Here is a 13,512-nt window from a genome sequence, read left to right as displayed (position 1 = left end):
AGCCCGATGCGGGACTCGATCCCGGGACTCCAGGATCATGACCTGAGCCGAAGGCAGTCGCTTAACCAACTGAGCCACCCAGGCGCCCCTGTTTTAAACATTTTCTTTCTAATCCACATGAGCAAGGTATCCCCATTTCATAGCCGAGGAAATGCAGTTGCATAACTTGGCCACGGTCAGGGAGCATAAATTGGTGGCCTTGAGAAGGTGTTCAGCTCTACCCGCGTGGGGCCCTCGGGGTGTGGCTGGCACGGTTTCCTCCAGGGGAGGTCACGCCTAAGTCTCGGGCAGGGTGATGGGCGTGTGTTAGCAGGCGGCTGGGATGGAGTCGCGAAGGGCATTCTGGGTTGGGGGGACGAGTGTGAGCAAAGGTCTGGAGGCACAAGACGGCCTGGCTTGTGGAGAGAGCTGGAAGCGAGGCTCCTGGGTGGTGAGGGAGCGGGTGGCGGCCTCCTGCGAGAGGGGAAACTGCAGCTGCCAGCAGGGCCTCTGATCTTCTGGGCCCGGAAAGCTAGGGCCTTACCTGCCTTGCGCACGAGTTTGCCCTTTATCTGGAAAGTCAGTGTATTTTAAACGTTGCCCTGAGGAGCCAGAGAGAGAGGTTCTCTGTTTTTGCCCACTCATTGGGACAGCTCCGCTTTATCAGTCGTGTTTGTTCGGGCTCCAGCGCCCGATTTCTTTTGCAGAGAGGATTCTTGGCCAAAAAAATTACTAGTCCGCTGCCGTCCGTGGAGAGGGCTGTTGAAAGTCTGAGCCCGGGGGTGGCTCTGTCAGACCATAGTCTGGCAGCTCCGAGGCTGGATCTACCGGGGCCAGGCTGGAGGTGAGGGGACAGTTAATGTCATAAGGATTCTGGCCCTTGCTCTCCGACCTGCACGGTGCGATTCCATTTCTGCTCAGTCATTGGGCATGTCTGCTTTGACGATGTCTGGCCCCATTTCCTGCCTCCTCCTCTTCCACTGAGCTCAGAGAACAGCTTAGAATTAATATTTAAATTTTGTTCGCTTTTAGATTGATTGAGGAGTTGAAGCTGTCTTTGAAGAGCAAAGAAGCTTTAATTCAGTGCCTTAAAGAGGAGACATCTCAGATGGCATGTCCTGATGAGAGTGTGTCGTCTGGGGAGCTCCAAGCACTCTCTGCGGCTCCGAGGGGAGAACAGGAGAGAGGAGCTGAGGTGAGCCGGCGGGGTGTAGAGGGGGACTTTAATAGCACCCTGGACTCCTCTGTGGCAGATGGGGTGCACACTCGGTCCACACGAGTCACACACAGACTGCTTCCAAATATTAGCTCCTCGGCAGCCGAGGAATTAGCAGGAACCTCCTTTATCGGGGGCCCTGGCATGTCTCCCCACCTTCCGGCCTCATGTTCAGACAGAGTCGGTTAAAAAAACAGTCCGTACCTGCTTGCCTCTTCTACCGTGTGTTGATTTGTTGTTGCCGGGGGACTTTATTTTCGCCCTTTGGGTTTTTGTGGGATAAAACTTAGTACCTCTTTTACCTTTGTGGTTAGAGGCCGTGAGGGAAGGGAACTAAGTGGTGCTGGGCCCGGCGGCCGGCGAGGCAGTCCAGCACGCTGCCGCATCGAGTCCTTCCAGCCACTCTGATCACGGGCTCCTCATGGAATTTAGAAATGGGCTCAGACGAGTTGCTCTCTTTTCCTGGGCTCCAAGAGGTGGGTTGCTAGTAGCAGACCCCAGAGCCTCCCAGAGGGCCTGCAAGACGGTGGCCGGGGCCTGGCAGCGCAGGGGGGCCTAGCTGAGACCTCCCGGTTTTTGTTGTACCATGGGTGGCTGCTGCGTGTTCTACATTCACAGTATGGGATGTTCTAGATGCTCAGGGAAAGTCTTGATTTTTTTTTTTATGGAGCAGTCTTCTTTGTCCCTGCCGTGGGACAGTGATTTCTGCAGCCTCACTGGTTAGTTTTTGGCTATACTCAGCCCACGTCTCCTGCTCCTCCCGTGAACCCCACAGGGCCCTGTCCTTCCGTTGGCCCTTTTCATCGTCCAGCGGCTCCGTGGTTCACTCTCTGTGGGGCTGGTGATCAACCCGCGTGACCACTTGCGTGTCTTTACATTTCTCTTCACTCGGGACATCAGCTGAGACAGACAGGAGTGGACACTTATTTCCGTGACTTCCACAGTGGTGGGGAGAAGTGAGGAAATGAGATGCTCATTCTAATTGTTCTGGGGAAGTTGTTGGATTGTGAGCCCCTTCCAGGTGCCAATAAATGCCTTTTCTCAGGCCGCACAAATGGAGCGCCAGAAGGAGAGACACCGCTTTGAAGAGAGGATCCAGGTATGTTGATGCAATTTAAAATAACGTATTGAAGATTTCTCCTTGCCTCTTGCTTTATTCCGAGAGCAGTAGATAGTTCGGTGTGACAACAGCTGTCACTTAGGGCATGCCAGTGGGCGCCAGGCAGGCTTTCAGGACTCCAGAGAAGGTCTCTCCGGCTTGGCGGTAATTCTGTGGAGCCAACATTCCCATTGTGCAGATGAGGCTTGTGAGGCTCCGCGAGGCGAGGGCTCTTTCCCAAGATCAGGTAGCTTGGACGAGCTTTAGCGGGGACCCAGACCTGCCACTGCTCCGTGTCCCCCAGTCCCGGCAGGTGGCATTTGTATGGCGCCCGCCAGCTTGGAAAGTGCTTGCCGTCCATTATCTCATTTGATCCTCACAAAACCCCGGGAGGGAGGCAGCGTGATTATCTTTAGAAATGAACTCAGACTGTACATGTAGATGTTCAGTCTCCATCAAACCAAATTCTCCGCTAGCTTTTGTAGCATTAAGGAATGAAATTAATGATCTGTTATTTCCCCCAGATAACCTGGTAGGGTTTCAAAGACTGATGTGACTGTATTCAAATTCCAGAAGGCACTGGAGTGCTTCCGCAGGAGTAGCTGTCACCGTCTTAACTGAGCTGATCCCCTTCCTCTCACCCAGCCCTGTTGCCGTGGGCGCTAGCGCCATAGCGGGGAGCTGCCGCCGCTGCCTTCAGCTCTGCTTGGAAACATTAATCACACGGTGACAGGAATAAGATAGAATAACTGCGTTTGAGTGTGCTCTTACAGATATATTTACAGTGCATTTTGGTTGGAACGCATCAACTTAGTGAATCTTTTTCTAATCTAATTTAGGCACTTCAGGAGGACCTGAGAGAGAAGGAAAGAGAAATTGCTACAGAAAAGAAAAATAGTTTAAAGAGGGATAAAGCCATTCAGGGTCTAACCATGGCATTAAAGTCAAAGGAAAAAGAGGTATGTGGTGAGTCTGATACACCGAAGTGAGATTTTTCTTTATTAGCTTCTGTGGCTGGCCTGTCCTACCCTGAATTTTTAGCTTTAGGTGGAAAGTTTCTAAAAGAGCTGGGGTGAGTATAGGGGGTGGGGAAAGGGCCCGTTAGTCCATGCGAATTTCCTTTGGAATGTCCAATCTAGTGCTATCCAAGAAGAATACTGTGTAAGGTACATGTGGATGTTTGAATTTTCGAGTAGCTACATTAAAAGAAGTGAGAAGAAACAAGCGAAACGAACTTTAATAATATATATATCCCAAATGTTATCATTTCAACATGTGAGCAGTAAAACAGTAGTAGTAATGAGGTGTTCAGCATCTTTTTCATACTAGTATCCTCTCTGAAGTGCAAGTGTGCTTACAGCACATCTCATTTCAGACGAACCACACTTCAAGTGCCCAATAGCCACAGGTGGCCAGTGGCTGCCATATTGGACAATGCCCATTCTCGTAAAGACAGCAAGCTTGAGATGAAGAATGTTTGGGAGGCAAGGCCATGCCTATGAACCAGTTAGCTACCTGGGTCGTTGCCTTTGGGATCCAAGGTTGTGGCCAATGGTTCCATGCTATTTTATTATTGTTAGCATGGCAGTCCGTTGTTTTCGCATTAACTGAGCGAGGCACGGATACGGAAAAGAAAACCCAGCCCTGCTCGCAAGTCCTGTGAGGAAGAAAGACAGAGTGAAGGTGTGGTGATTGAGGGACGTTCGGGGGGCTGTGCAAGTGCAGGGCAGGGGACCTGAACCAGATTAGGGTATGTACATGGGGAGCAGAACTTGGAGGAGAAGGTGTCCGAGCTGAATCTTTTTTTTTTTTTTTTTTTTAAAGATTTTATTTACTTATTTGAGAGAGAGAGAATGAGAGACAGAGAGCACGAGAGGGAAGAGGGTCAGAGGGAGAAGCAGACCCCCCGCTGAGCAGGGAGCCCGATGCGGGACTTGATCCCGGGACTCCAGGATCATGACCTGAGCCGAAGGCAGTCGCCCAACCAACTGAGCCACCCAGGCGCCCTCGAGCTGAATCTTGAAGGATGAGTAGGAGTTGGTTGGCAGGGGAGGCAGAGGGGAGAACAATGGTTAATCCATTGAGTTAGGAAAGAGCCTGAAAGGTGTCTGTGGAACCAAAAGCATTTTGAGGTTGTCTAGGCATCAAGTGCAGAACCTAAGGGAGGCTAGAGAAGAAGCTGGTGGGGTTGCACAGGAACCGCCAGTGATGGTGGAATTAGTCACTTTTGCCTGTTCGGGAGGCAGGCCACTGAAGGCTCTTCAGGAGGCGGGGTATGATCACATTTGCATTTTAGTGAGGTCTCTGGCTGTATCTGGAGAGTGGCTTGTAGGAGGGAGAGAATGGGGGTAGGGAGGCCAGTAGTGGAGGTGAGAGCCAAGAAGTACTGAGTTAGAGCAGTGGTCACTGCTGAATAGGAATCGAGGGGCAGGGCTTACTCAGGAAATGAAACTAGACATAGTCAGAAATAATTAAAAATTAGAGGTAAATTTGGGGAAATTTGTTGAGGGGACATAGGACTGAGAGAAGGAGCAGTGGAGGATGACTTCTGGGGGTCTGGCTGGAGTGACTGGGATATGGTGGTGCCACCGACTCAGTTGACAGCATAAGAGAGTGGAGTATGATGGCCAGATGGGTGTGGTGATGGAGGCGATGAGTCTGTTTACAAAGTGTTGACTGTGAGGAGCTCGGGGACCGCCAAGGTGGGATGTCCAGGGCGAGATGGGTATGTCAGCCTCAAGCCTGGAGAGAGCCCAGGTGTGAGTTACAATTCTAAGAGTGGGGCTACCTGTCTCGGGAGTGCGTAGAAGGGAAAGAACAAGGCTGAGGTTGGCGCCACAGGGGACATCAGAATTTCGGGGACGGGGAGAGGAAGGCACGAAGGGGACAGGAATGGTTGCACAAGCACGAAGCGAACCAGGAAACAGTGGCGCTGAAGAAGCTGAAGAGGGGAGAGTTTGAGTAATCACCAGTGTCAGATGCGGCAGAGATTTGGCTCATAGTAATAGTAGTTATAATTTCTACCATTGTATAATGCGGGAGTTCAGGGCCCAGCTGCAGTTGGAGACCTTCAGTGTATAGTGGCGCCGGTGGAGGGGCCATTGTGGGTGCTGGCCAAGTCCAGCGTGTGGCCATGGGCGTCACCACTGACTGGGGTACAGGAGAAGGTCACCAGAGATGAGAGATTCTGGGAGTGGCCAGGCCCCTCTCTATGGGCAGCAATAATGTAACGCTTCGTCTCAGCCAGGCCTGATTTTGGCACCAGTACCCATCCCTTCACTTAGCCCTAGCGTTGCTGGATTTGGGTGAGTAGTGGTCTCCTCGTGTTCTGGTTGCGGGAATTGGGGCTCAAAGAGATTAAGTACCTTGCCTGAAATCGCTCAGCTAGTGAATGGCCAGGGTAGGAGTCCCACTTCTCTGACTTCACGCCTTCCCTGACTACGAAGCCCTTGGTCAGAAGGCTGCGCCGTCCAGCAGGAAGAGCACTTGAGTGTGCACCGGGAGGGGAGACCCGTTGCACACTTGGCTGCTGTTCTTACTTTGACCCAGGTGGAAGACCTTAACTCTGAGATCGAAGAGCTCAGTGCTGCCTTTGCAGAAGTCACAGAGGCCCCCGCGAGAGCGCAGACACAGAAATTCCAGGTAAGCGTTCGCTTGGCTTGAAGTGGCCCTCGGTCCTGACTCCAGGGGAGGGCAAGGCCTGGCAGCTGGGAGGAACCCGGTGCTGATATAACAGCTGGTATTTATTGAACACATACTGTGTGCCAAGCGCTGTGCTCAGTGCTGTCTGGGTTAGCTCGGGGGATCTGTACAGCAGATCATGGAGGAGGCACTGTTAATATCCAGGTTCACAGAGTCCGGTAACTTGCATAGGGTCATAAAAGTGGTAAGTGAGAGAACCAGAGCCTGTCTCACCCCCAGGCCGGTGCTTTTACCTGCCACCCCCCCCCCCCCCCCCCCGCCGGTTCCTTTAGTCCGCCTGCTCCCTGCCGCCACGTGTCACTTCCACACTTTGAGGATTTGACCTGCCCTTTCTCCTTTATCCCCTTCAGCCTTGTACTCCAAGGACTCTTGCTGGTCTCCGCCTTGATGTTCCACCTTTCTGGTTAATTTTAGTTTTGTGTTTTTAATTTTTTTGATGTTTTCTTGCCATGTTTCTAGTTTCTCTATACAGTGTATCCCTATTACTAATAATCAGCCAATAAGGTTCCATCGTCTGAATAAGCCCCATACTGCTTAAAGCTCTCCCTGCCACCTTCCCCCCATGGTATTTTTGGTTATAAAGTAGAAGTTAGAAGTTAAATCTGATTTAAGACTGCTTGATTCCTAAGATTCATGTCCCATGTCTTATCTTTTGCAGAGCCCTGGTTCACAGTAAGAATAATTGAAGTAATTTGGTTTAAATCATGGTGCAGTCAAAGCATAGGCAGGTCTCTGCCTTTGGAATCTCAGATTTGCCTCCCCCACCATTTGGTTGGTGAAGTGGAGCTGGGATTACACTGCGGTGTCTTTTTTTCCCCCCTTGCTTTGAAAATAACACATCTTAAAAGCTGAATTCTTAGGAAAACCATTGATATTTCCTACTGCTTGAGAAAAAAAATGTTGGCGGTTGGCAAGCATAGAGACCAGGCGGATATTTTGCTTGTTAGTGTTGGGCCTTGAACATTTAAATGCTACCCAGATTTATCACATAACATTTATTAATTTCCTAACCATCCGTCCTAGTTGAAAGACTTTCAGAATGATTTTTGAGGTCTTGTCACTTAACAGTGTTGGCTGGGTTTCTTGTCTTGCAAGATACAGAGGTCATGGGACGCCTGGGTGGCTCAGTCGGTTAAGCGTCTGCCTTCAGCTCAGGTCATGATCCTGGGGTCCTGGGATCGAGTCCCGCGTCGGGCTCCCCACTCTGCGGGGAGCCTGCTTCTCCCTCTGCCTCTGCCTCTCTCTCTCTCTATCTCTCATGAATAAATAAGTAAAATCTTTAAAAAAAAAAAAAGATACAGAGGTCATGAGCTTTTGAAAGTCCTTAGGTTCTGCTGCCTGCTTGGCTGTTCTGAGAGTGCTCCTTTAATCCTTACCCATGGAGGTAGCATGTTTACTGGTTTAGCAGGTTGTCGGGACTTGACCTCAAGTCTGACTCCAAAATCTGTGTCCTTGCCGCTGTTTTGATTGTGTGTGTGTGTGTAAATGCACACAGTGTGCTTATATTGGCTGTTTTTCTACATTTGAATGTTGCACAGGCCCTTGAAGATGCCTTTTCTTTCACATAGTGAGACCTTTTGGGAATGTCACATGATTTGAACTAATTGCAGCTTGACTAGAGTACCCAGAATTCACAGGGTTGGTGTTAAGCCTGACATTGAGACAACAGCCGCGGTACTCACCTTCGTGGAGTGGTTGTTACAGTGCGGAGATGGGAGTTCTAGTCCCAGGTGTGCCTCTGTGAAGGTTGCAGGGTGGGGTGCCTGGAGCTACCTCCAGACCCGTTAAAAAGTATATATTTTCAAATTGGAAATATAGGTTTCCCCCGCTATCCGAAAGTAGAGCTTTCGTATGAAATCTTCACTAGCCAAAATGCCATAAAGCAAAGAAGCAATTACCATTAATTTGCATGGAAAAATTTTTGAGCGTTCTCAGACCCAAAAAACCACCTCTCTTTTTTTAGGCTTTTCTGACACTTTAGGACATATCATTTTGCTAAGAGATACAAAAAATACATCAAGATAAAGCACAGATGCTCACAAGACACCGCAGTTCAGAGGTATGGTGGTTGAGATGCTCAGTGTAGTTCCCGGGGAAGGAGCTCAGTGGGGTCACCCTCTCTGCTCTGGGTGCTTGCTGCCTCTATAACGGCCCACTGCAAAACCAATGCCGAATGCCCTTTTCACTTAAAAAATTTTTTTTTATTGAAGCGTAGTTGACATACAATATTATATTTGTTTCAGGTGTAAAACAGCGATTCAACGTTTATATGTATAATGAAGTGATCACAATAAATCTAGCTACCACCTGTCACCACATGTAGTTGTGACAGTATTATTAACTGTATTCTCTGCTGTTCATTACATCCTTGTGACCTATTTTATAACTGGAAGTTTGTACCTTTTTGAAATCCCATTCTTCTCTTTTGCCCATCTCTCCACCCCCTCTCCTCTGGCAACCACGGAATTGCTCTGTGTATCTGTGAGTATACCTGGGTGCCTTCTTTCATAAAAGTGCAAATCCTCTCCTGATTTCTTTTTTAAACTGTATTTATTGATTTATTTTTAAAGATTTTATTTATTCATTTGAGAGAGCGAGAATGAGAGAGAGAGAGAGCATATGAGAGGGAGGAGGGTCAGAGGGAGAAGCAGGCTCCCCGCCGAGCAGGGAGCCCGATGCGGGACTCGCTCCGGGGACTCCAGGATCATGACCTGAGCTGAAGGCAGTCGCTTAACCAACTGAGCCATCCAGGCACCCACTGATTTCTTTTGGTTAGCGAAAACAGGTGCCATTGTAGGTCTTTTGTAAGAGTGAAGTGGCGTCATGCGAACTTTTGAAAAGTGGGGCATACTTGTTCATTTTTTCTCCTCCCCTCCCTGCTCAGCTGTAAAAGTAAATTGCACATTGTAGGAATTTATAAAATACTTAAAACAGTGGAAAGAGTTTGATAGATGTCACCAATAAACTCCTGTCTAAAGATGTTCCCTATTAACACCTTGACTCTTCTGATGCATATTTATACATACATATTTGTTTTTTTTTTTTTAAGATTTTTTATTTATTTGACAGAGAGAGATACAGCGAGAGAGGGAACCAAGCAGCGGGAGTGGGAGAGGGAGAAGCAGGCTTCCCGCCGAGCAGGGAGCCCGATGTGGGGCTCGATTCCAGGACCCTGGGACCATGACCTGAGCCGAAGGCAGACGCTTAACGACTGAGCCACCCAGGCGCCCCTATACATACATATTTGAAAAAGTAGAAAGGATCATAATACCTATTTTGTTCTATAATCTTTTTTTCATCTAATATTCTTATCATGACAGTGTATATAGATCTACGTACTCCTTTTTTAAAATTTTCATTTTGAAATAATTATAGATTCACATGCAGTAGATTTCTGTATACTCTTTACCTGGTTCTCCCAAAAGTGACATCTTCCCTAACTTTAATAACAGTATCACAACCAGGACATCGGTCTTGGTGCCATCCATGGTTCTTACTCAGATTTCAGCAGTTTGACACGCACTCATTTGTGTGTGTGTGTGTGTGTGTGTGTGTGTGTATGTGTGTTTATCCCTATGCTTTTTAAACAATCTTTTTTTTTTTTTTAAGATTTTATTATTTATTTGACAGAGATACAGCACAAGTAGGCAGAGCGGCAGGCAGTGGGAGAGGGAGAAGCAGGCTCCCCGCTGAGCAGGGAGCCCGATGTGGGACTTGATCCCAGGACCCCGGGACCATGACCTGAGCCAAAGGCAGACACTTAACTGACTGAGCCACCCACGTGCCCCTTAAACAATCTTTGTAAACAGCCGTACTGTATGTATGTACCATATTATTTTTACTGGGGAGAACATGGGTGGGACATGTATTTGAATCTTGACTCTGCTCTTCACTGCTGTTGTAGCTGTGGGCAAGATGTTAGAGGTCTCCCAGTCTGCTTACCCATTGTAAAGTCCGGATAATCGCACTTAGGTCACAGTATTCTTACAAGGATTACACGACACGGTGTACCTGGGCACAGGTAGTAACTCCGTAAATGTTGTTAACTCATCCTTAAGTTGGGTAGTATCATGTTCGGGCATAAAAATATAGTAGTTACTTTGGTTGGTTTTTCAAATTCTCTGTTAATGGTGTTGTGCAAATAGCTTTTAGTTTGAGGAAACTCTCCATAGTGTCTCTTGATTGGGAACGGAAGATCATGCATGTGCTGGAGAAGGGCAACTAGATTTATTGGTCCTGCACTCCCGGACACGGGACTTTCAGCATCATGTTTCGTCTTCACGACAGCCCCATGAAATAGAGATTTCACGGATGAGGAAGCTGAGCTGCAGAAAAGTTAACTCCTCCCAAGTCACATAGCTAGAACTGGGCTTCGAACCCTGGGCTCTGTGACTCTCTCCCTATTCGACTCATCATGTTTCTGCACTGTGGGGAACAGTGATTTGGCTCATACGATGTTTGGCCTTGAGTTTCCGTCTAGGTCTAATCGTGCCAAACGTTTGCCGCCTGTTTGTAAACCCCCCTCTGACGACAGGAATTCAGAAATCAGGGTGTTGTGCAGAAAAAGGTACAAACCTTTCCGAAGGGTCTCAGAGGGCCATTTAAGGAAAATTGAACATGGAAAGTATCTTTATATGGTGTGAGTATGAATTTGAACTTTTTAAACGAGGCTCTGTGATCATTATTTGCGCAATAACCCGCAGAACGTTCATCACTTTATGATAACTATTATTTTAATCGTCACCGTGGCTGGCCTGTGTTTAACAGGCTCCTAATTGGTGTTCCTGTCTCTAGCCTTCCCCTCCTTGAATTCAGTCTTCTTGTTTTAATTCTTGCTAGTTTATTGGTGTTAATTGGGATCGTCCCTGGAATGGGTGCGGCAGTGTAGTGCTGTGGAGAGAGTCCAACATTTAATCCCTTATGGTCTGATGACAGGCTCGTCACTTAACAGTTCTGAGCCTCAGTTGCTTAGATAGGGCCAGTAGTGTGTGCTTCGTAGGGTTGGTGTGAGAAGTGGAGATACAGATACAGAATGTGTGCAGAAGCGCCTGGTTTAGCTCCTCGTATGTAATCAGTGCTTAATAAAACGTTAAGTATGAAAATGGCTCAAGATGAGCATTTTTCATATCATTGTTCGTCTTCTTTTGTTTTTTGAGTTTATTTAAATAAGCAATGCCCCAGATATTTTTCTTTTTTTAGGCCTCGTGATTTAGGGACGCCTGGGTGGCTCAGTCAGTTAAGCATCTGCCTTCAGCTCAGGTCATGGTCCCTGCGTCCTGAGATCGAGGCCCCTGTCCTCTGGCTCCCTGCTTAGTGGGGAGCGTGTTTCTCCTTCTCCCTCTGCCCCTTCCTCCGCTTATGTACTTTCTTTCTCTCGTGTGCGCGCTCTCTCTCTCTCTTGCATGTGCTCTCTTTCTATCAAATAAATAAAATCTTTAAAAATTTTTTTGATTTTAAAGGAAGGTGAAACAGAAGCTTCTATAAACCCCACTTTGAAATGTGAATGGGGTTCCCCTCAGTCCCTGTTGCTAGGACCTAAAGAGCAATGGGGAAACATGGGATGGCTGGGCCTCACCTCTCCTGGAGTAACTGTGGCCGTAGCCCACCTCTCCTAACAGCTAGGACTTAACTAGCATTTAGTGGCGGAGCTGGATCTCCTGGAAAGGCCAAGAAGCTGGAGCCAGTCCCCTTACCCCACAGTCTGAGTTGTGGCCTTGACAGCTCACGGGTCCCTTGCTATTGAGTTTTTAATCATGAGCCTTTGTCTAATCCAAAGAACAGATGTAAAAAAAAAAAGGTTTATTTTCTCCTGATTATAAGTAATATATATGTTACAAATTTCCTTTTTGGGAGACTAGAAAGAAGGAAAAAAAGGGGCATCAGGAGATCACCCAGGCACGCTGTTAACATTTTGATGTTTTTCTTTCTCGGCTTTCTCCTATGCATAGATTTTACTTTTTAGCTCATTCACAATTTAATCTTCTATTTTTTTATATCATGTTGTGACTTGGAATATCCCCATGTTATTGGTTTAGGTTCTTAGTTTTAGAGTAAATCTCTGACGGATGACTATGTACCTAAGGCTTTACCCCCCTGTATTTTGGATTCTTCCCCTGAGATTGAATCCTGGGAGCCGAATCGTTGGGATGAGTGTGAACACGTCTATCCTGTACACACACACGTGGTGTATATAATCTGTCCATAGAGAGTTACATTAATTTACATTCCTGCCAGTGTATTTCTTGGCTTCTGGATGCTCGGTCAGCTTTTGAAAAGTTGATATTGATTGTGTTGCTTCATAGTAAGTTTGACAGCACTGGATATTCTCATTAAAACCTTCTTGTTACATGAAAGCTTGTTTTAATTTGCTCTTTTTGATTATTGGTGAGTTACAGTATTTTTTCAAATGCTTGATAATCGCATATGTATTTTCTTTTCTACTAAACTGTGTGTTAATGAAGTAAGGATGTTCTGGACAGAACTAACCCTTGGACTCTGCTGAATTTACAGCCGCTCGCGGTGGCCACGGGGCTGCCACGCTGACCATTTCTGCTTCCCCAGATGACTTTGGGTCCGAGCTGCTCTAACCTCCGTGAGCATTGCCCATGCTTGAGTCTGCCTCTGCTTCTCAGGTGGTGCTCTTCATGTTCTACCTTTTATAAATAACTTGTTGAAGTTTTTCTTTTTTAAACCATTACAAAAGTAAAATGCTCGGTAACCTTAGAACATTTGAAAGAAGTGAAGGAAGAAAATCACCCATGTACCCACCCAACTAAAGACAGTTTCTGACGTTCTCTGCTTTTCCTTGAAGTCTTTTAAAAAAGAAAAAAGCTTCTTTTACACAGTTGTAGCCTTTTCCCCTCTTAATATCAACATCGTAACATCAACATGGTAACATAATCATCACTCTGTGTTATTTCAGAATCTTCGTATTATTTGTGCTTTGGGTCCTGGAGGTTGTTTATGTTAATCTTCCTCTTTTCGTTCCTTAACTCCCTTCCCCCCACCCCAAGGTGAAAAAGGAGCCCAGATTTCTTGGTCTGTTTAGCGTGCTACAGAAATCAGCTCATCTCCCCTGCCTCCCTCCTCTTGTAGGGGTCCGAAGATTATGAGGCTGCTCTCTTAGAGAAGGCAGCCCTTTTAGCACAGCTGAACTCCGAAAACCTCAACAAGAGTGCAGAGAACCACAGACTGCGTAGGAACATTAAGAAGGTGACCCAGGAGCTGAGCGCCCTGCAGCAGGAGAGGGAGAGGCTGGAGAGGGATGTGGAGGAAGCCCACCGCCAGAAGAGCAGACGCGACCACACCATCCACGTGAGCAGCAGTGGCGTGGTTGGGCGGGGGCTCTTGATGGCTCCTCTGGCTTGAGGGAGGCCTTCTCTGTGGGAGACTTAGAAAAATCTGAAAAATTGAAAGGAGAAAACATTTCACTCATCATCTCATCATCTTGAAATTATTTCTTTGTCTCGCATGTGCGTGCACACACCCACACACGCACCCCCACCCCCACCCCCAC

The 13,512-nt window shown here is 47.5% G+C and overlaps 1 protein-coding gene across 1 annotated transcript in view; it reads left to right on the top strand.

Moving 5' to 3' along the window:
• Window positions 1-13,512, top strand: part of CDK5RAP2 (CDK5 regulatory subunit associated protein 2) — a 177,339-nt gene that overhangs the window by 48,488 nt on the left and 115,339 nt on the right. Inside the window, exons 8-12 of the mRNA XM_044920803.1 lie at window positions 1,012-1,174; window positions 2,241-2,294; window positions 3,134-3,253; window positions 5,844-5,936; window positions 13,092-13,310. Coding sequence (XP_044776738.1) covers window positions 1,012-1,174; window positions 2,241-2,294; window positions 3,134-3,253; window positions 5,844-5,936; window positions 13,092-13,310 — 649 coding nt within the window. The remainder of the gene's footprint in view (window positions 1-1,011; window positions 1,175-2,240; window positions 2,295-3,133; window positions 3,254-5,843; window positions 5,937-13,091; window positions 13,311-13,512) is intronic.

Source organism: Neomonachus schauinslandi, chromosome 13 (assembly GCF_002201575.2).
Source record: "Neomonachus schauinslandi chromosome 13, ASM220157v2, whole genome shotgun sequence".
Lineage (NCBI taxonomy): Eukaryota > Metazoa > Chordata > Mammalia > Carnivora > Phocidae > Neomonachus > Neomonachus schauinslandi.
Note: the sequence above shows the minus strand (reverse complement) of the source record. Positions and strands in the feature narration are given on the sequence as shown.